Genomic DNA, 22,548 nt, shown 5'->3' on the forward strand with positions numbered 1-22,548 from the left:
AATGTCTCAATTTAAGAACAAAGATTATATTATGCGAAGGGGAAATGACTTTTGTTATTATTGCTAGAAGCAAACAATGATAGGCAGTTCTTGGAAAACTTTTGTAAAACACCATTCAACACTTGGCTTACTCAATATAGTCAAGACAATTTACTTATAATCTAGAAACAAGTGCTTCCTTTAGAAATAACGCTCTAACTCTGTTCACCAAAAAGGCATAGAAGAAATAACAACCCAATGTCAACAAGCACCTAAAGCATCTAGATTATAATTTCTAAGAACCATTCTTCACTAAAAAGAATCAGGTCCTTGGTGGAAATTCCCGGTTTGTGTGGCAAAATGTTAATTGGCAAAATGGTTACATTTTAAAACTAACAAAAAATAAACTTATACTTTAAAAAACAAAAAGAAATTCCAGAGTTGGATCTGGGATATCTTGTTACATAAGAAAGCAAAGACTCTCTCACAAATTATGTTGGGGATAAAAAGATATCACCCAGAAGGGGCTACAGACGGTCAACAGAGCACTCAGAAGGACAATGTGTGTCAAATAAGGGGCAGCACTGTGGCACAGTGGGTTACATTGTTGCTTGTGACACCAGCTGCCCATATGGAGTGCTGGTTTCTGTCCCAGCTACTCTGCTTCCGAAACCAGCTTTCTGCTAATGGTTCTGGGAAGGGAGCTGATGATCCAAGTACTGTCATCCAAATGGGAGAAGCAGATGGAGTTTCTTACTCCTGGTTTCAGTTTGGCCCAGCCCTGGCTGTTGTAGACATTTGGGGAGAGAAACAGAGGACGGAAGACCTCTCTCTCTCTCTCTCTCTCTCTTTCTCTCTGTGTGTATTTCTCTGCTTTTCAAATAAATATACTTTTTTAAAAAGAAAGCTATTCTTTATAAAACCACGCTAGCCAATAAAAATACAAGAAATGGCAAAATCTGGAAATTACCTTTTTCCTAACTCCTAATGAAATGATAAAATGAGGCAGAAACAGATGGTAAAACAAGTCTAAGATTGATGGGAAACTTTATAATGGATTACACTGTCACCAACTGAACCCACTGCTCAACCAAACACTATTAGAAGTATATTTCCTGGCCAGTGTAGTGGGTTAGGCTGCTGGCTATGATGCAGACATCCCATACTAGCACCAGTTTCAGTCCTGACTGCTCTCTTCTGATCCAGTTCCCTTCTCAGGTACCTGGTGAAAGCAGTGGGAGATAGTTCACGTGTTTGGGCCCCTGTACCCATATGGGAAACCAGGATGGAGTTCCTGGCTCCTGGTTGTAGCCTGACCCAACCCTTGCTTGTGGCAAACATCTGGAGAATGAACCAGCAGGATGGAAGATTTCTCTCTTTTCTGCTTTGCCTTTCAAATAAGTAAACAAATATATATATATATATATATATATATATATATATATATATATCTTCTAATGCAATAAAATATGAACCAGATAGCACCACCTACAAAAACTAAACTGAGCTAGAATCTAATCAAGTCTTTAAATATAACCTCTAGTCTAGAAACACAGGAGAGAAGGAAACAAGTAAAAATGACAAGATGGGAAAGCAATGTGACAACTCCAGAATGGAAGAAATTCTGTAGGGAAAACAATTTAGCTTCTCAACAACTCAATAGCATAAAAATGTGTGAGGGGAGTGCTGTTCTAAATAAAAAGGAACTTACATTACAACCAAACATAGCTAAGTGGACTTTGTTAGGGTCGTTATTTGAACAAACCAACTATGAATTTCAATACAGAGGCAATCAAGGAAATCTGAATATGGACTAGGTTATTAGTTCACAAAGAATGACTGTTAATTTTTTTAATGTACAATAATGACATTGTGGATATGTGAGAATTATCTTTTCATTTTGGAGATGCTTACTAAAGTATTTAGGAATCTGCTTTAAAATACTCTGGGGAGGGTGTTGTTGGGGATATAGCTGAAACAAACACAGCAAAACACTGATGGTTGTTCAAGTTGTGTGATGGGGTACATGCGATTTCTTTTGTCTTTATATGTTTGCATAGGGTTGCAAATTTTTGCACTAAGCTTTTAAAAGCTAAAATTACTGGAAGAAACTTCTGATGTTAACATTTGACTTGTGGAACATTTTCCACTGGCTACAACTCTTCATGGGTCAACAGGAATAGTTGATGACCTCATTTGCAGGTTCTCTCATTCCAAGCCCTGGAAGAAAATCCGCCTGTGCCAGAAGAAAAATCTGCTTAAGAGTGAGAAAGTCCTTATTTATGATCTTTTCATACAATTTGGGTTCCAAATTGTTTCCACCAGTTTTGTATCTCATATCCAGATGACTCACTTTGATAGATAAGTATCAATTTCTGCCTTACATTCCTTTTTCTTAGGATTTGGGTTCAACATAGCATATTACCATAATATCTTTAAATAATCATTGTTGTTTCAAGTATAAATGTATCAATCACATTATGTCCTAAGCTTGCAGGTAATTTCACAGGGGCTAAGTCTCTAGGATTCCCTACCAGATTAAAAAATAGTAACAGGGAAACTGATTATGGCACAACTGTTTCTGGTGGGGATTGCCTGTCTTGTCCTCAGAAGCATGACAATTCCCTTCCCTTCACATATGAAGGGCCCTCAAGTCTTCTTAAGAATATATTAATTGGGGGGGGGGGGCGGCGCTGTGGCCCAGTAGGTTAATCTCTGCCTGCAGCGCTAGCATCCCATATGGGCACAGGTTCCAGTCCCGGCTACTTCTCTTCAAATCCAACTCTCTGCTGTGGCCTGGGAAAGTAGTAGAAGATGGCCCAGGCCCTTGGGCCCCTGCACCGACGTGGGGGACTGGGAAGAAATACCTGGCTCCTGGCTTCAGCGCAGCTCCGACCGTTGTGGCCACTGGGGAGTGAACCAACGGACGGAAGACCTTTCTCTCTGTTTCTCCTTCTGTCTATAACTCTACCTCTTAAATAAATGCATAAAATCTTTAAAAAAATTCATAATAAAAGAGAATATATTAATGGGGGCCTGCACTGTGGCATAAGGGGTAAAGCCGCCGCCTGCAGTGCCAGCATCCCATATGGGTGCAAATTCAAGTCCCAGCTCCTTCACTTCCCATCCAGCTCTCTGCTATGGCCCAGGAAAGCAGTGGAAAATGGCCCAAGTCTTTGGGCCCCTGCACCCACATGGGAGACCCAGAAGAAGCTCCTGGCTCCTGGTTTCAGATTGGCACAAGTTCCGGCCGTTGTGGCCAACTGGGGAGTGAACCAGTAGAGGGAAGATCTCTCTCTGTCTCTCCTTCTTTCCCTGTGTAACTCTGACTTTCAAGGAAATAAATAAATCTTTTAAAAAAATGATAGTACAGAAAAGATAATAATCCAAGGATTGTATTAACTGGCTTGATTTCAGGTTTATTTTGGCTTTCTAATGGTCCCATATACACAAAGTAGTATTGATCCTAACCCTATATAGAAAACATCACTTTGGGAGTTTGCAGGTACGAGAAGAATTTTTATACCTATATTTGAGTTCTCAGATATAGAATACGTATGTGTGTTTTTGTATATGTGCATGTGTGCGTGTGTGTGTGTGTGTGTGTGTGTAGTGAAAAGATTCAGTCTCATACAAGCAAAAAAAAAGGTAACTGGGCAGCTAGGAAGAGGGCAGACAAGGAAACTCAAGCACTATTGTACAGGAAGAGACTGGAGGCACAGATGTGGGAAAAGAGAGGCAGTAACTGGAAACAGAACGTGTAGAAACCTAAAGTGCCAACAGCTCCAAAAGGGAACACATTTGTCGGCCGTGAACGCTATGTACTTTCAAGAACAACTTTAAACTCCACCCTCCTGTACAGGCAGACAGGAACCTACCCTCTGAGGAGCATGAACAGGATGTGAGGATGAGCACTGATGTACTCCACGGTAGGGCTCCGAGTACCGATCTGTCTTCTCAGGATGTTGTTAAATATCTGGGTCACATCTTTTTTTCCCTGTTCAACAGCATTAAATTATATACTTTAAATTGGTGAATAGATGGTATATGAAATACACACACACACACACACACATACATATACACAAGCAGAAACAGTTGTACCTTTTATAGTAAGTGGTGTTACATTAATACCAGGGTATTTCAAAAGCTCTTGGAAAATGCATATTATATAAAAACTAAACATGGATTTCAAAGTATTTTACACCAAAATAAACTCATCTTTTAATTCCACTTTCCATGAACTTTTTGAAGTACCCTCATACAATATACATCAATTTACTCTGTCTATCTCTAACAAGCTATGCTTTCAAACACAAAGCTACCAAATGGAGGCAGCTCCTTGTCACAGGATCTGCACTGTGGGAAACAGGCCCAGATGGGAATCTGTGTCTTATATCAGTAAACACATTGCCTCAGAGGATACAACACAGGAGCGACTGTAACAGAACTGAATTCTTCATGTTTTGTTTCCTTTTGGCTTTATTCATGAAGAAATTATGAGTAGCATTTTTAAGCTTTCATAAATAAAGAAGGAGAACAGATTAAGGAAATAAAGCTAAGAATTTAGCAAAATGTAGATTAGAATCAAATTCTTTTTCAGTAATAAAAAAAGAACAAATTATAAATACATGCAACAACTTGAATGAATCTTGAGGAATGACACTGGTAAAGTCAATTTGAAAAGGTTGCATACTGGATGGTTTTACTTCTATAGCATTCTTGAAATGAAAAAATTGTGGAAATGCAGAACAGACGAGTGGTTGACAGAAGTCAGAGATGGGGTGGTGATGGCAGTCAGGTGGGTGTGACTATAAAAGGGCAACAGGAAAGGGATCTGTACCCCTGCCCTGCATATTTTTTATTCTTTTTTCTATTTTCTCTGTAGTCTGGCTTCTTCTGCTGCTTAAGTCCCCATGGTGGAAAACGTGGCACTGGTCAGATGCCCAGGGGTTGGCCAATCAGCTATGTGTTGGGCAGAGTATCACATCACCCAAAAAACTGGTTGTTTCCACTGCACCCGTGTGGATGAAAAGGGGAGAGCATTTTCTAGAAAGCAGAGGGACTGGACAGACACAACATTTTGTATATTACATAGTCTTTTCTTAAAAAATTTTTATTTTATTTACTTGAGAAGTAGAGTTACAGACAGAGAGAGGGAGAGAGAGAGAGGTCTTCCATCCTCTGGTTCACTCTCCAAATAGCCATGGCCATAACGGCCGAAGCTGGGCTGATCCAAAGCCAGGAGCCAGGAACTTCTTCCAGGACTTCCATGTGGGTACAGGGGCCCAAGCACTTGGGACATCTTCCACTGCTTTCCCAGTCCATAGCAGAGAGGCGGATCAGAAGTGGAGCACCCGGGACTCAATCTGGTGCCCTTATGGGATGCCAGCATCACAGGTGGAGGCTTGGACCACTATACAACAGCACCAGTCCCAATTGCATAGTCTTTATCCTTAGAACAAATTATATTCCTTAAAAAGTATGGCAAGGTCAAATTAAAATAGTCTTTGTCTGAATTTTATTACAACATGCTTCTCGGGCCTGGTGTTGTACAATAGGTTAAGATGCCACCTGCAACGTCAGCACCCACCGTGGGCACCAGTTAGGGTCCTAGCTGCTCTACTTCCAATCCAGCTCCCTGCTAATGTGCCTGGGAAAGCAGTGAAAGATGGCCTAAGTACCTGAGCTGCTGCTACCCACATATGAGACCCAGGTGGAATTCTAGGCGCCTGGCTTCCTATTGGGCCATCCCTGGTTGTTGCAGCCATTTGGGGGAGTAAACCAGCATTTGGAAGCTCTCTCTGTTTCTCCCTTCCAATCTGTCACTATTTTTAAAATGAAAAAAAAAAAAAAAAAATTAATCTGAAAACAAACAAAAGAGCCTGAGGCCAAATCGTATTTTTAAGTATCCATAAATTAGGTACCTCTATTGGAAGGAAGGCTTTTTTTTTTTTTTTTTTTTTGACAGGCAGAGTGGACAGTGAGAGAGAGAGACAGAAAGGTCTTCCTGGCCTGTGCCGGGGCTCACTAGGCTAATCCTCCGCCTTGCGGCGCTGGCACACCGGGTTCTAGTCCCGGTCGGGGCGCCGGATTCTGTCCCGGTTGCTCCTCTTCCAGGCCAGCTCTCTGGTGTGGCCAGGGAGTGCAGTGGAGGATGGCCCAAGTGCTTGGGCCCTGCACCCCATGGGAGACCAGGAGAAGCACCTGGCTCCTGCCTTTGGATCAGCGCGGTGCGCTGGCCGCCGTGGCCAGCGGAGGGTGAACCAACGGCAAAGGAAGACCTTTCTCTCTGTCTCTCTCTCTCACTGTCCACTCTGCCTGTCAAAAAAAAAAAAAAATTAAAAAAAAAAAAAAAAAGAAAGGTCTTCCTTTGCCGTTGGTTCACCCTCCAATGGCCACCACAGCCGCACTGATCCGTTGGCAGGAGCCAGGCACTTATCCTGGTCTCCCATGGGGTGCAGGGCCCAAGCACCTGGGCCATCCTCCACTGCACTCCCTGGCCACAGCAGAGAGCTGGCCTGGAAGAGGGGCAACCGGGACAGAATCCGGTGCCCCGACCGGGACTAGAACCCGGTGTGCCGGCGCCGCAAGGCGGAGGATTAGCCTAGTGAGCCGCGGCACCGGCCCAGGAAGGCTTCTAAAGCTTATCATCATTAATTTTAAGAGGGCAATAGGGTAACAGTAACCCCATTTACTGTGATATAGTATTTCCCCATCTGAGACTGTAAATTCTTTAATCCATCTGCTGACAGGCATGAAATAGATAAATGACCAAACTGAATCAATGTCGTACACACAAATTAACATTTCAAATTGCTAAATGTGGGAAGTACAAAGATTATATCCTAAGGCTTTATGATTTTCCTCATTTTTATAGTAATAAGGCCAAAAGTAAAGGACTACTCAAATCAGCTCTAGGCAACAGAAAAAGATTTTCAGAAGATAAAAATTTTTAAAACTTAGAACTATAAAATGGCTAATTGAGACTCAAGCTGATCCTGGAGTGTCTGTTTTGCTGATTTTTTTTAATAGCAAGAAACTAACCCTCAGAGATTAAGGAACCACAGCAGAAAGTTTTGTCTTTGAGCTGCTTTTTTCTTAGCCCAGGCAGTTGACTGTATCCATCCCAGTTCTGCAAGGCACACCTGCCTTTAAGATGAATGCTTCCACTTTTAGATGTAACACAGTTTTCATCCTTTGATTTCTTATCACGTTGTGTTTCAAAACATCAAAGATTCTAAAGTTGTGTCCTGAAGAGGGGCCAAACCTCAAAAAACACAGCTCTGAGTTTGATCCTGAGCCCACAAAATCAGAAGTCTTACAATCTCAGCCACAAGCCTTTTTTTTTTTTTAAACCGCATAATAATAATGCTGACATGGTTTTTTTCTGTTAGCAATTTTAAGGCTTAAAGGATTAGATAAAAATGTATGGCTAAGTATTGAGTTTGTTTTTGTTTTTGTTTTTTTTTAACTCAGAGGTCTGACTCCTAACTAGCCATTATTCCTATGATAGTAGGATCTTCCCTTACTGTCCCTACCTCAATGGGCCACAGTTGTCTGGATTCCTGAAGGAGAAATGGGCTTGGCACACAGATCCCAGAGTTAGTCCCAGCTGCCCTGTCGAAATCATTGCCTTCAGTGCCCATCACTGCTGTTGGTTCAGGGTTCAAATCCCTGCTCCTCACTCCTTCAACCCCTATTCACTTCCTGCCTTCTACAGCTGCTCATTTTCTCAACCCCTGTTTATCCCAAGTGTAGAAAACCATCCCTCCCTTCGCCTTCACTCAACATACACCATCAGCACATCGGTAGCTCTTTTATCATTGGTTCAATGGTAACAACCGGTAATTACAGCACACGAGGCAGAAGCAACTTCACACTGACTTCTATCATCAGAGGCTGCTCTGTTTCCTGACCATCTTTCTTCTCAAGCTCCTTCCTTTTCTCGTGATTCTGGAGTCTTCTCTTCTGCTTGCTCCAAACCTTTCTCCTATCTCTCCTCTATTTCCTATTACTGTCAACGTTAGCCATTGAAGGCATTTGCCAAATGTTTGTTGCTTGACTCCGCAAAAGGAATTTAATCTCTTTTTCTGGCTGTCTTTTTCTTCCAGATATTGCTTAGAAACTCCAACCTTTCACAACAACAGAAAACCCCCCCGAGGTGTCTTCTACACAAAAGTTCAGTTTTTCTCTGTAAGCAATGTTCCATCCTCCTAGGCTATCTGGTGAAGCGACAGTCCACCTCTAAAAGAACAACTTTTCCTTCTTGTTATAAAACATACCAGTCACATGACCGTTGTACTCATCAGTGAAGCACCATGAGACGATTCACTTGTAGAAATACCAGGACCACTACTCCAAGTACTATGGATGTCTTCTAAACAACCTACTAATTCCTCAAGAAAAATGGTTTACTGGTATGTCTCAGGACTCCTTTTGACTCAATTCTTTCACCTTTGCTTTGACCTCTCATTCTCATTACTAGATTCATTCAATCAATCATCCAGCCAACTGACCAACCAACCAGCATGCTGCTAGGTGTAGCTGACACAATCCTGGTACTCAAGGTACTCTTAATAGGAAACGGGCTGTCCCAGTGTTACCTATGAGCCAAGAGATGTGGGAGTGAGGGTTTTGAGTAGCTAGAAAAAGTTGCTAAATTAGGAAGAATTATGTCAAGCTGTCACTATTTGGGCCTGAGAAACTGCTGCCTATGGGCTGATCATCCATGCCTCTAGTTCAGTGATACAGAGCCACTTCTGCAAGAAGGCTAAAGATGCTAGTAACGCTGCTTCCTTTCTGAAAATGCCACATGGAGTTGGTGGAATGCTTAAAAATGAATAGACCTAAATTTAACTGTCACTCATTTCATTCAACCAGGAAATATTTATCGGCCATCAGCTAGGGAGAGGGCTATATCAGCTGAGTATCACATTCATCTCTAATTATATCCTAGGCCTGTGTTCCCTCAATTGAATAAACAAAGATACGAACTGACTGTTATTTTATTAGCACAATGATAGATCTTCATAATGATAGGTTTGAGTCATCAGTGAACATTTATTTTGTCTAGTGCAGTATTCTGGAGGGGAGGAAGTATATAGTACATTTTGTTAAGCTAACTCTGCATTTGAAGACTTAATTTTCAGTTATATGGAAATATAAATATTTGGAAGGGTAGTTCTTTGCTTTAAGGATTCCAGAGAGTAAAAGCTTACTTAGTTGACAATATACAAGTTAATTTTTAAGCAATCAAATGTCTTAATCTGGAAATAACTTTTAAATAAACTTTCCTAAATTACTATTTTATTTTCAGTAATCCATGTAAAAGAAGAGAAATTGTAATAAATTTCTTACTATACCACTTTTGGTATCTGAGCCAATGTTAAAAAACAGACAAGCAACGTTTTCTGGGGTTACTTCTTCCTATCTCCCATTTTCAGAGAGTTGTTTTTATTTTATTTATTTATTTTTTTAAAGATTTATTTATTTATTTATTTGAGGGGCCAGTGCTGTGGCGCAGTAGGTTAATCCTCTGCCTGTAGCGCAAGAATTCCATATGGGTTCTAGTCCGGGCTGCTCTTTTTCCCATCCAGCTCCTGGCTCCTGGCTTTGGATTGGCGCAGCTCCAGCATTGTAGCCATTTGGGGAGTGAACCAGCAGACGAAAGAGCTTTCTCTCCGTCTCTCCCTCTCACTATCTGTAACTCTACGTCTCTACCTTTATTTATTTATTTATTTGAAAGACAGAGTTACAGAGAGGCAGAGGCAGAGAGAGATAGGTCTTCCATCACTGGTTCACTCCCCAAACAGCTGCAATGGCCAGAGCTGGGCCATCCAAAGCCAGGAGCTTCTTCCAGGTCTCCCACGTGGGTGCAGGGGCCCAAGGACTTGGACCACCTTCTACTGCTTTCCCAGGCATGGCAGAGTTGAATCGGAACTGGAAAAGCTGAGACTCAAACCAGCACCCATGTGGGATGCTGGCACTGCAGGCTTCGGCTTTACCTGCTACGCCACAACGCCGGCCACCAGACAGCTCTTTGAACTTGTGCTATTCTGCAGCTACTAAGGTTTCTCCAGGTCACTGCACCTGACAGTGTGCCATCTCCAAACATAATCATCCTGACCATCCTTCCAGAACCCAACTGCAAATTGGCCTAATCTCAAAAATTAACAGAAGTGAACATAAGAATTAATTATGACTATAGTCCAAGGCTTCTTGTTCTCAGGGAAACATGTAAAACAGCAGTAAATTCCTAGAAATATAACAGTAATTGTAGAGGTAGGGAATCTTTTGCCTATATGAGGTCACTGCCAACTAAATCTAAAACTTTAATAAAAATATATTCAAGGGTTAGAACAAAAGCAATCCAGCTTCCATTTCCCTTCAGTTCTTTAGTTTGAGAGAGGAAATGAAAATACTACTATCTGAAATTCATATATAGCTTGCATTTGTATTTAGTGTTCTTACAAAACATATACACATACACACTTGTATTTAGTTTAATACTTAAGACAATGCCATAAACTCATATTCTTCCTATTTTATAAAAAGAGGTTAAGAAACTGACTGATGGCAGAGCTGGGACAAACTTGAAAGCAATTCTTTTTCCTTTTTAAAGATTTATTTTATTAATTTGAAAGGCAGAGTTACAGAGAGAGGTAGAGACAGAGAGAGAGAGAAAGGTCTTCCCTCCACTGGTTCACTCCCCGAAATGGCTGCAACAGTTAGGGCTGGGACAAGCCAAAGCCAGGAGCCAGAAGCCAGGAGCCAGGAGCCAGGAGTCAGGAGCTTCTTCTGTGTCTCCCGCATGGGTACAGAGGCCCAAGGACTTGGGTTCTCCTCCACTGCTTTCCTAGCAAGGAGCTGCATTGGAAGTGAAGCATCTGGGGCCAGAGCCGTGGCACACTAGGTTAATCTTCTGCCTGCGGCGCCAGCATCCCATATGGGTGCCAGGTCCTAGTCCCGGGTGCTCCTCTTCCAGTCCAGCTCTCTGCTGTGGCCTGGGAAGGCAGCAGAGAGTGGCCCGGGTGCTTGGGCCCCTGCACCCGCATGGGAGACTGGGAGGAAGCACCCGGCTCCTGGCTTCGGATCGGCGTAGTTCCAGCCATTGTGGTCATTTGGGGGTGAACCAATGGAAGGAAGACCTTTCTCTCTCTTTCTCTCTCTCACTGTCTGTAAATCTACCTGTCAAATAAATAAATAAAAATCTTAAAAAAAAAAAAGTGATGCATCTGGGGCTCAAACCAGTGCCCATATGGGATGCCAGTTACTGCAAGCCAGGGCTTAACCTGGTGGGCTACAGTGCTGGGCCCTTGAAAGCAATTCTAATTCAGGGTTTTTCTCCATGACACAGCTGCTACAGAGGTTCCCAATATCTAATTTTATACATGAACACAAAAAAAAGTACAATTTAATTTCACATATAGGCAGTTTAAAAAAAGAAGTGAGATGTAAGAGGAGGAAGAGTGAGCAAGCCATGCGAGAGGAGAAAGAAAAGAGGTTCCAGGCTAGTGAATGTCAAAGGCAGAGAGGGAGAAAAACCAGAGACAGACAGGTGTCCGGGTAAGGAAGGATGAGCTGGCGCCTGGGTGCTTCGGGCTCCTCCCCGCATCTTGTGTCTCCTGAGCAGTTTGGCTCTGCATTCTTCCTCCTCCATCCAATCAGACAAAAATCTCCCCCATTTAAGCTGCCCAGAGGACTGTGGGCTAGTATTTCCACAGACTCCCTGGAGCCCTGACGGAATCTGAATCTCATCCTAATCACAGTCATTAGTCTTCCTCCACCTGCTCAGTGAACACAGCTAAAGGCAGTTCCCTTCAGGAATCTCTGTTCTCAGCTCTCAGTCTTATTAGGGACCTAAGCACTTACTCGATACTACCAGAAGCATCAGGGCAGAAACTAGGTTGCAAATAAAGCAAAATTAGGACTTTATCATTTCAACAGCCAATGTCCAAACTGACCTTCCATTTACATTTTTCACTGAAAAATCAGTAGTATTTTAAGTTAGATATGCAGGATGTTCAAAACAAAAGTTCACAGAAAATGTATATTATAAAAATAAACCTGGATTTAAAAATTTTTTTCTTAAAGATTTTATTTATTTATTTGACAGGTAGAATTACAGACAGACAGAAAGAGACAGAGAGAAAAGTCTTCCTGTCCATTGGTTCACTCCCCAAATGGCCACAATGGCGGGAGCTGCGCCGATCCGAAGCCAGGAGCCAGAAGCTTATTCCTGGTCTCCCAAGTTGGTGCAGGGGCATAAGGACTTGGGCCATCTTCTACTGCTTTTCCAGGCCACAGCAGAAAGCTGGATTGGAAGAGGAGCAGCTGGGACTAGAACCGGTGCCCATATGGGATGCCAGCACTGCAGGCGAAGGACTAACCTACTGCACCACAGTGCCAGCCCCCCCCCCCCAATTTTCAAAATTATTACTTAAAAGTATTGAAAGAAATATCTTTTAAAAAACAATTTCTTTATTCATTCAAAAGGGAGAGAGAGAGAGAGAGAGAGAGAGAGAGAGAATGAGAATCTTCCATCTGCCAAGTCATTCCCCAAACGGCCACAATGACCACAGCTGGGCTAGGCAGCAGCCAGGAACCAGGAGGTTCTTCCAGGTTTTCCACATGGGTGGCAGAAGCCCAAACACTTGGGCCATCTTTTGCTGCTTTCCCAGGTGCTAATGCATATGTAGTCACTGACCAACTAAATCAAAACTTTAATAAAAATAAACTCAAGGGTTAGAACAAAAGCAATCCAGCTTCTATTTATGGACTGAAAATGGAGCTGCTTGGACTTGAACCAGTGCCCATATGGGATGCAGGCCCAAAAGAAATCTTTTTCTATTTTTCACAAACGGTTGAGGTATCCTTGTGCAACGAATAATAAAATGCCTGCACATACTCACACTTTATTTCTGTTTTTATTTAGTTAGTTTATTATTTAGGTGAACTACCATTTCTTTCAAAATGAGATTAACATCCTACATTACTGGCATTTAGCAAAATTCCTAAATCACTAGAAAACTGTTTTAATTAGAAGAACTGTCTTGATAGACTGAGTTTCAATCCTAGCTTATGCTAATAACAGAACAAATTACTTAATATATTTGAACCCTAGGCAATTCATCTATAAAAGGGGCAAAGAAAAATGCAATATTAACTACAAAGGTAGTTTGAAGAGTCAAATGAGTTAAATGGTGATATCTAGCATGCAGTAAGCACTCAACAAATGTTATCTATTATTATCATCATTAGCCATTAACCTTGTTACTGAGCTGCATAAAACTTTGGTATACATTTTTGGTTTCCTAAAAAGAAACTAAAGTGAATTTAATTTCAGAAAAACTTTTTTTAAAAAAATTATTTTCTTATTTGAAAATCAGAGTTACAAAGAGACAGGGAGGAGAGAGAGAGAGGGAGGGAGAGAGAAATCTTCCATCTGCTGGTTCATTCCCCAAATGGCTGCAACAGCCAGGAACCATGTCCTTTATCCAGGTCTCCCATGTGGATATTAGTAGCCCAAGCACTTGGGTCATCTTCCAGTGCTTTTCTGGGGCCATTAGCAGGGAGCTGGATGGAAAGTGAAGCAGTCAGGACATGAACTGGCATCCATATCAGAGTGCTGGGTTCGGATTCGGATCCCTCTGCTTCTGGTCCAGTTGCCCTGCTGGTGTGCATCCTGGGAGCGAGCGAGTGATGGCTCAATTACTTGGGTCCCTGCCACTCTCTAGGGTCCTGACTTCAGCCTGGCCCAGCCCAAATGTTGCGAGCATTTGAGGAGTTAACTAGTGGATGGAAGAGCTCTCTGTGTCTGTCCTTTCTCTGCCTTTCAAATAAAATAAAACAAAAATAAATTTATAACACACAAAAAGTTAAAGTCAAATACTGACAGTCATATATACCAGATCTGAAAAGCACACCTGTCATCCTACTACAGTTTACCTCAAAGTCGATCAGCTGCAGGTCAGCTATCAGGGTCACCAGCAGCCCACTGTTGTACAGCTCCTGTGCGAGCTGAGCCACTGCTTCTGTTGGGGGTTCCTTGTCATTTGTACCACACAGAATTTCTTTCATGGCTTGCAGTGACTTCGACACTTCTTCTGAAGCCTTGTATGTCAACAGATAACAAGAAGGACAATTTTCAGGTCAAAAAGAGACAAAAAAATAAAAATCACTTCTTGGACACTATTTATTTATAACCAAAGATCATTATATAGTTACAAAAAAGCAAACAACCACTTAGTCTGCATATTTTTACTTTGGAAATTTTCCAAAAATTTATAGGTATCTAGCATTTTTACTTAGTGAACACAACTGAAATAATCTTCCTTTAAACCACAATCATAATCTAATTTTGTTGGTAATTAAATATAAATTTTACTCTTGGAAATTAGAATGATTTCATTTTGAAGAGTGATTAGAAGCTACTATTCTTAATTTAATACATTGTGCTGAGGCTTTTCTTTTTTTTTTTTTTAACTTTTATTTAATGAATATAAATTTCCAAAGTACAGCTTATGGATTACAATGGCTTCCCCCCATATCGTCTCTCCCACCCGCATCCCTCCCCTTTCCCACTCCCTCTCCCCTTCCATGCACATGAGGATTCATTTTCGATTCTCTTTATCTACAGAAGATGAGTTTAGCATACATTAAGTAAAGATTTCAACAGTTTGCTCCCACACAAACATAAAGTGAAAAATAATAGATGATTTTTTAAATGATGATGAAATCAGATCAGACCTATTGTCAAGATTAATCCCAGTGAGAGTCAAGTTGGGAATTGATAATTTCTTCTTTTTTTTTTTACAGAAGATCAGGTTAGTATACATTAAGTAAAGATTTCAACAGTTTGCACCCCCATAGAAACACAAAGTGAAATATACTGTTTGAGTACTCATTATAGCATTAAGTCTCAATGTACAGCACATTAAGGACAGAGATCCTACATGAGGAGTAAGTGCACAGTGACTCCTGTTGTTGACTTTACAAATTGACACTCCTGTTTATGGCATCAGTAATCTCCCTATGCACCAGTCATGAGTTTCCAAGGCTATGGAAGCCTTTTGAGTTCACCAACTCTTATCTTGTTTAGACAAGGTCATATTCAAAGTGGAGGTTCTCTCCTCCCTTCAGAGAAAGGTACCTCCTTCTTTGAAGACCTGTTCTTTCCACTGGGATCTCACTCACAGAGATCTTTCATTTAGGGTGGTTTTTTTTTTTTTTTTTTTTTTTTTTTTTTTTTTTTTTTTTTTTTTGCCAGAGTGTCTTGGCTTTCCATGCCTGAAATACTCTCATGGGCTTTTCAGCCAGATTGGAATGCCTCTAGGGCTGATTCTGAGGCCAGGGTGCTGTTTAGGACATCCACCATTCTATGAGTCTGCTGAGTATCTCGCTTCCCATGTTGGATCACTCTCCCCTTTATTTATTCTATCAATTAGTATTAGCAGGTACTAGACTCGTTTATGTGCTTCCTTTGACTCTTAGTCCTTTCATTATGATCAATTGTGAACAGAAATTGATCACCTGGACTGGTGAGATGGCATTGGTACATGCCACCTTGATGGGATTAAATTGGAGTCCCCTGGTATGTTTCTAACTCTACCATTTGGGGCAAGTCAGCTTGAGCATGTCCCAAATTGTACATCTCTTCCCTGTGCTGAGGCTTTTCAACAAATCCCTATTCTCTTGATCTTTTAGTGAACAAGGTATAAAATTGTAAGCTATTAGAACTCAAGCTTTCTTTGTCAATTCATTCATTCCTCATTCATAATTATTATCTTTTTACTATCTATAACACGAATTCATTATATTTTAAAAAATACAGGGTGGGCATTTAGCCTAGCAGTTAAAACATCCACATCCACATCCCTCATCAGAACACCTTTGATCAATACCTGGGTCTAGGGTCCTGCTAATGCAGACTCGGAGAGGCGGCAGGTGATGGCTCAAGTAAGCTGGTACCTGTTACCCTTGTGGGAGACATGGATTGCCTTCTGGCTCCTGGCTGGGGCACTAGCCCAGACCGGGTTCTTGCAGGCATTTCGGGAGTATACCAGTAGCTGGGAGTTTGCCTTCTGTTTCTGTCTCCCTGCCTCTCACACTAATAAATATATAAACAAATATTTTAAAAGAACAGTAGAGAAATCTATACATATAGGCAGAGAGTGGATTCCTGGACATTAGGGCCTGGAGGGTAGAGGATTTAGCCAGCAGCCTGATCAGATTTCCCGTCTGGTGGCAGGAACCCAACTACTTGAGCCATCACTGCTGCTTCCCAGGGTCTATATTAGAAAAAGCTGGAACCAGAAGCTGGAGTCAGGATTGAACCCAGGCACTCTGATATAGGATTTTGGTACCTGCCAGTCAAACACTGTACCTATCAGTCAATCCTTAAACAAAACATTTTACCTTTCTTATTCGTATAACATGTTATACTAATATAACTTCTTAGATCTTTAAGATCTACAGTCTTCAGGGATTCAGGGTTCGCAAGAGTGAACCAAGAGTTCCAGACAACAGACTAAACAACAGTCAGCCCCATAAAACTTAAAAAATGAATTACATGTATGTTGGGTAACCATATATATATACATCATGTATTATATTTGGGATTCTTCATTAAGCTTTTATATTGTTCTTGGGCCTCGTAATATAACAATAATGATATTATTTTAGCTCATACCTTGTCTGTCTTTTTGTCTTGCTTTTCCAAAATGGCCATGTTGTCTTTCAGAATTTTCACAATTTCTGCTGGATTCTTATGTGATTTGCTAAACAAAGGCATCTTTTTTCAGGTATAAAAATCTCTTCTTCCAATATGGAATGCTAAAAAACAAGCCAATAAAAATCATAACTTTAACTGTTAATGTACTTAAATTATCATAGCACTATGTCTCATAAATTTTCAGTAACATCAATCCAATAATTTAAAACAGAATGATCAAACTAAAATGAGCTTCAAGTTTTATGCCAAATTTAATACACAGAAAAAATATTTTTTAAAGATTTATTTACTTATTTGAAAGTCAGAGTTAGAGAGAGAGGGAGAGGGACAGAGAGAGAGAGAGAGAGAGAGAGGGAGGGAGAGAGATTTTTCTGTGTACTGGTTTACCCCTGAGAAGGCCATAATGGCCAGGTCTGGGTCAGGCTGGAGCCAGGAACCAAGAGCTTCCTACAGGTCTCCCATGTGGGTGGAAGGGGCCCAAAAACTTGGGCTATCTTTTGCTGCTTTCCTCAGGCCACCAGTAGGGAGCTGGATCAGAAGTGGAGCAGCCAAGACATGAATCAGTGCCCATTTGGGATGCAGGCTTTGCAGGTGGCAGCTTTACCCGCTAAACTACAATGCTGGCCCTGCGCCTCCAGGGTGCATGGCCTTCGGGCCATGTGCTCCAGGCTTCCTGGTCTAGATGCTCATCCACGTGGCTGGTTCCTGGTGCTTGGTATGAACCCCTATTCACCTCTATGTCTTAAATAAAGCTCTCACTCTCCTATGCATCTTTCTCACTAAATAAAAGTTTAAAACGTAAAAAAAAATTTTAAGAAAAGTATTTTAAAAGTTTTACTCAAAATCTAAGTTTTTCTTCATTATAAATGTAAGAATTATGGGCCGGTTGGCCGGCGCCGCGGCTCACTAGGCTAATCCTCCGCCTTGCGGCGCCGGCATACCGGGTTCTAGTCCCGGTCGGGGTGCCGGATTCTGTCCCGGTTGCCCCCTTCCAGGCCAGCTCTCTGCTATGGCCCGGGAGTGCAGTGGAGGATGGCCCAAGTGCTTGGGCCCTGCACCCGCATGGGAGACCAGGAGAAGCACCTGGCTCCTGGCTTCGGATCAGCGTGGTGCGCCGGCCACAGTACGCTGGCCGCAGCGGCCATTGGAGGGTGAACCAACGGCAAAAGGAAGACCTTTCTCTCTGTCTCTCTCTCTCTCTCACTGTCCACTCTGCCTGTCAAAAAAAAAAAAAAGAAAAAAGAAAAAAAAAAAAAAAGAATTATGGGCCGGCGCCGTGGCTCAATAGGCTAATCCTCCACCTGCGGCGCCGGCATCCCAGGTTCTAATCCCCTTTGGGGCACCAGATTCTATCCCAGTTGCCCCTCTTCCAGGCCAGCTCTCTGCTATGGCCCAGGAGTGCAGTGGAGGATGGCCCAAGTGCTTGGGCCCTGCACCCCATGGGAGACCAGGAGAAGCACCTGGCTCCTGTCTTCGGATCAGCGCAGTGCGCCAGCGGCAGCACACTGGCCGTGGCGGCCATTGGAGGGTGAACCAACGGCAAAGGAAGACCTTTCTCTCTGTCTCTCTCTCTCTCACTGTCCACTCTGCCTGTAAAAAATAAAAATAAAAATAAATAAAAAAATAAAAAAATGTAAGAATTATGAAAAAATGAGAAAAGGATACTTAAAGTTAGATAATTTGACTACAGAGTAATAATAATAAATGATTAAAATATGCAAAACAAAAGTGGGATTAGTATTTACATACTGGCATAAAACAACATTTATTTATTTTTTGAAGATTTATTTGAAAGGCAGAGTTACAGAGAAAGGTAGAAACAGAGGTCTTCCATCCGCTGGTTCACTACCCAAATGGCTGCAAAGGCCGGAGCTTAGCTGGAGCTTGGCCGATCTGAAGCCAGGAGCCAGAAGCTTCTCCCAGGTCTCACTAATGGGTGCAGGGGCGCAAAAACTTGGGACATTCTCAGCTGCTTTCCCAGGCACATTAGCAGGGAGCCAGATCAGAAGTGGAGCAGCTGGGAATCATATGAGCAGCCGGCATTGCAGGCCAGGGGTTTAACCTACTGCGCCACAGCTCTGGCTCCAAAACAATATTTAAGAACATAGCAGTTACTACTCTATGGTAATTACAAAATTACACTATTATTTAGAATCCCTTCTTTGTTTACTCTTCAAATATTCTGTTGGCCACATTCACTGATAAAAAAGCTTCTTGTATCCTCACTTCCACTGTGCAGGGCGAGGAGAGTGGGGAAAAGGAATATTAGTTCTAGTTGGGAACACCTAACTACATAGAGCAGAGAAAGCCAGAAATGGCTGACCTTGTCCTAATATAAACATTAGAAAACAATCCTGCAATTTGAAAGCCCCAGCTAGTAAAGGCATGTTTATTATTTTATATTGATTAACAAAAATATTTCATCCACTATAGAGATACTAAATACTCATATGCCCCAAACGCAGCACAGAATGGTTATCCAAGTCAGCAGAGAGCTGAAACGACATACAGAAAACCGACTGAGGGCAAGTGCAAGGGACACACTTAGCTAGCCTTCATTCATCCATTCAAAAAATACTGAGCACCTCTAATCTACCAGGAAATGCAAAATGAGTAAGCCTCAAAGGGCTCACAATGCAGCAGGAACTGCAGACACAACAAGGCCTTTGCCCAGGAAAGGTTGAAACAACAAATATTAATGGAGAAAAGATACAGAGTTTGTACAGATATGCAACTTTAGATCCTCATAGGCACTTTATAGCAATGTGGAGAAGATGGGGAGTTATCCCATAACAAATAACTATTACTACAGCAATGAGAATGGAATGAAAGATGTGAACATCAAGAAAAGAAACTAAAAACAGAGCAGAAGCAATTAATCAAAGATAAAACAGTTTAAGCAGAAAAAAAGATCCACAACTAGTCCTTTAAAAGATTTTTCAGGGGCTGGTGCTGTGGCACAGTGGATTAATGCCCTGGCCTGAAGCACCAGCATCCCATATGGGTGCCAGTTCTAGTCCTGGCTGCTCCTCTTCCAATCCAGCTTTCTGCTGTGGCCTGGGAGAGCAATAGAAAATGGCCCCCAAGTCCTTGGGCCACTGCACCCGTGTGCGAGACACGGAGGAAGCTCCTGGCTCCTGGCTTCGGATCAGCACAATTGCGGCCAATTGGGGAGTGAACCATTGGATGGAAGACCTCTCTCTCTCTGTGTGTGTGCGTATGTGTGTAACTCTTTCAAATAAATAAATAAATCTTTAAAAAAAAGATTTTTCAAATAGAATTAATGATGAGACTCAAAATTCAGTATATTTTGTGGCTTTTAAAAGAAAGAAATATTTCTTTCTTGTCAAAGCACATTTCAAAAAATGACCTTAAAAAAACAAAAGGCACAAAAATTAGGTTGTCTTTAGGCTGCCACAAAACTGAATGCCATGAGACCATGGAGAAAACCTATGGAGTTTTAAGAAGTCATGGCCAACATATCATTTATGTGTGAGCAGACTGTGTATGCCTAATGAAAATTTAACAAAAAGATGAGGTAGAATTGAGCTCTCAAAGAGCTCAACAAAATTAATTCTAAAAAATCAAAAATAGCTCTTGAAATGGAACCTCTATATTGTTGGCAAGGCATATGGGAGGGTGAGAACCTACATTATAATTCATTCACAGGGAAATAAAAATAAGAATTCAACTAAAGAAGCTAAAAAAGAAACCGCCACAAAAATCTCCCTGAAAAGGATGAAGATCATGATAGAAGGAGAAACAAAGAAGTAAAGGAAAGAAAGAAAAAGAAGGAAACTTCTGGCGGCTATTTGGTCCACACTTCTTGTGATAGACAGGTCTGCCCTCCATCCCAGTCCATCCCACCAAAAACTGTGGGAGCATGAACAAGACATGGCAGGCGTATTTCAGCAATGGAACCAAAGGAATTGTGATATAAGTTAATCAAATAGAAACAATCAAAGCGTTGATGAGGGAACTATTGTACAATGTTGATGGGAAAGGAAGTTAGTATAGTCATTATGGAGGTGTCTCAAATTTAAAATGGAACTACCATATATAATGCAATTATCCCACTTCTGGGCATATTTCCAAAGGAACTGAAATAAGTAAGTAGAAGAGGTATCTGCGGCCGGCGCCACGGCTCACTAGGCTAATCCTATGCCTGTGGCGCTGGCACCCTTGGTTCTAGTCCCGGTTGCTCCTCTTCCAGTCCAGCTCTCTGCTGTGGCCTGGGAGGGCAGTGGAGGATGGCCCAGGTGCTTGGGCCCTGCACCTGCATGGGAAACCAGGAGGAAGCACCTGGCTCCTGGCTTCGGATAGGTACAGCGCGCTGGCTGTGGTGGCCATTTGGGGGGTGAACCAATGGAAGGAAGACCTTTCTCTCTCTTTCTCATTAACTCTGCCTGTCAAAAAAAAAAAAAAAAAAAAAAAGGAGGTATCTGCATGCCCATGCTCATGGCAGCACATTCACAACAGCTAAGACATGGAAGCAATCTAAATGTCAGTGAGTGGAAGAAGATAAAGACAATGTGGTATTTATGACACACTATGGAGTATTATTCAGCCTTCAAAAGGGGGAAAATCTTGTCATTTGACAATGTGGATAAATCTGGAGAAAATCATGCTAAGTCATATAAGCCAGGCACAGAAAGGCAAATACCACATGATCTCACTTACATGTAGAATCTAAAAACAGCTGTACTCATACTCACAGAAGGAGTGAGCAACAGTTACCAGAGGTTGTGTGTGTGTGTGTGTGTGTGTGTGTTGGGGGAGGTAGAGGGACTTGATCAAAGGGTACAGTTTCAGACAGACAGAGGAATGGCTTGAGATTTATCACACAATCGTATTTCAAAATAGCTAAGAGTACATTTCAAATGTCTCACCATAAAAACGATAGGTAAGTGATATGGCAGACACATTAATTAGCTTGATTTAATCATTATGTATCAAAAACATATCAAAACACCACCCTGTACTCCATAAAAGTATACTATTATGATTTGTCAACTCAACATACAATTAATAATAAAATCTTTTTTTTATAATTTTTTTAAAAAATTTGTCAGAGTTATAGACAGTGAGAAAGAGAGACAGAGAGAAAGACCTTCCTTCCGTTGGCTCACCCCCAAATGGCTGAACAGCCGTCGCTGCACCGATCCGAAGCCAGAAGCCAGGTGCTTCCTCCTGGTCTCCCACGCGGGTGCAGGGCCCAAGCACTTGGTCATCCTCCACTGCCTTCCCGGGCCACAGCAGAGAGCTGGACTGGAATAGGGGCAACCAGGACTAGAACCTGGTGCCCATATGGGATGCTGGCACCACAGGTGGAGGATTAACCAAGTGAGCCACAGAGCTGGCCCCAACAATAAAAATCTTTCAAAAAACTTTCTCCCCTTCTCTGGCTTTCTGGGCAGATCCTTGGTGTGTCCGTATCCCCCGCTACACTGTGAGCCCTTGGAGATTTACTCATTTTGTATTTCCTACTTCAGTGCCTGGTACACCACAGGGAGTCAATAAATATGCGATTCAAATATTTGATTTATAATTTAAATAAAATAAAGAACAAAAAGAGAATAATGTAACAAGTTCCTGTACATTTGCTACCAGGCTTAAAAAACTATCAAACAACGAAGCTGCCTTCTGGATACATCACCCTGTCTCCATTCTCCTCTCTCATACTCTCCATGTTTATCATTCACTCTTCTGATATGTGATCTCAGTTTTACCAACACTTGCAGATGATGTATATTTTTACAGTGTATAATTTAAAAGCTTTACAGAAATGGTATTGTATTGTTAGTTGTTTCCTTGAACTTCAACACTCTATGAAA

The 22,548-nt window shown here is 41.7% G+C and overlaps 1 protein-coding gene across 30 annotated transcripts in view; it reads right to left on the reverse strand.

Annotated features, from left to right (window-relative positions):
* The window catches only part of CAB39L (calcium binding protein 39 like), a 122,121-nt gene that overhangs the window by 46,703 nt on the left and 52,870 nt on the right, over window positions 1-22,548 (reverse strand). For all 30 annotated transcript variants that reach the window (XM_070048875.1, XM_070048870.1, XM_070048885.1 and 27 more), the window contains 3 exons: window positions 16,673-16,815; window positions 13,930-14,094; window positions 3,858-3,976 (listed from right to left, as the gene is read on the reverse strand). In XM_070048875.1, coding sequence (XP_069904976.1) covers window positions 3,858-3,976; window positions 13,930-14,094; window positions 16,673-16,774 — 386 coding nt within the window. In that variant the 5' untranslated portion in view covers window positions 16,775-16,815. The remainder of the gene's footprint in view (window positions 1-3,857; window positions 3,977-13,929; window positions 14,095-16,672; window positions 16,816-22,548) is intronic.

This window comes from Oryctolagus cuniculus, chromosome 9 (assembly GCF_964237555.1).
Source record: "Oryctolagus cuniculus chromosome 9, mOryCun1.1, whole genome shotgun sequence".
Classification (NCBI taxonomy): domain Eukaryota; kingdom Metazoa; phylum Chordata; class Mammalia; order Lagomorpha; family Leporidae; genus Oryctolagus; species Oryctolagus cuniculus.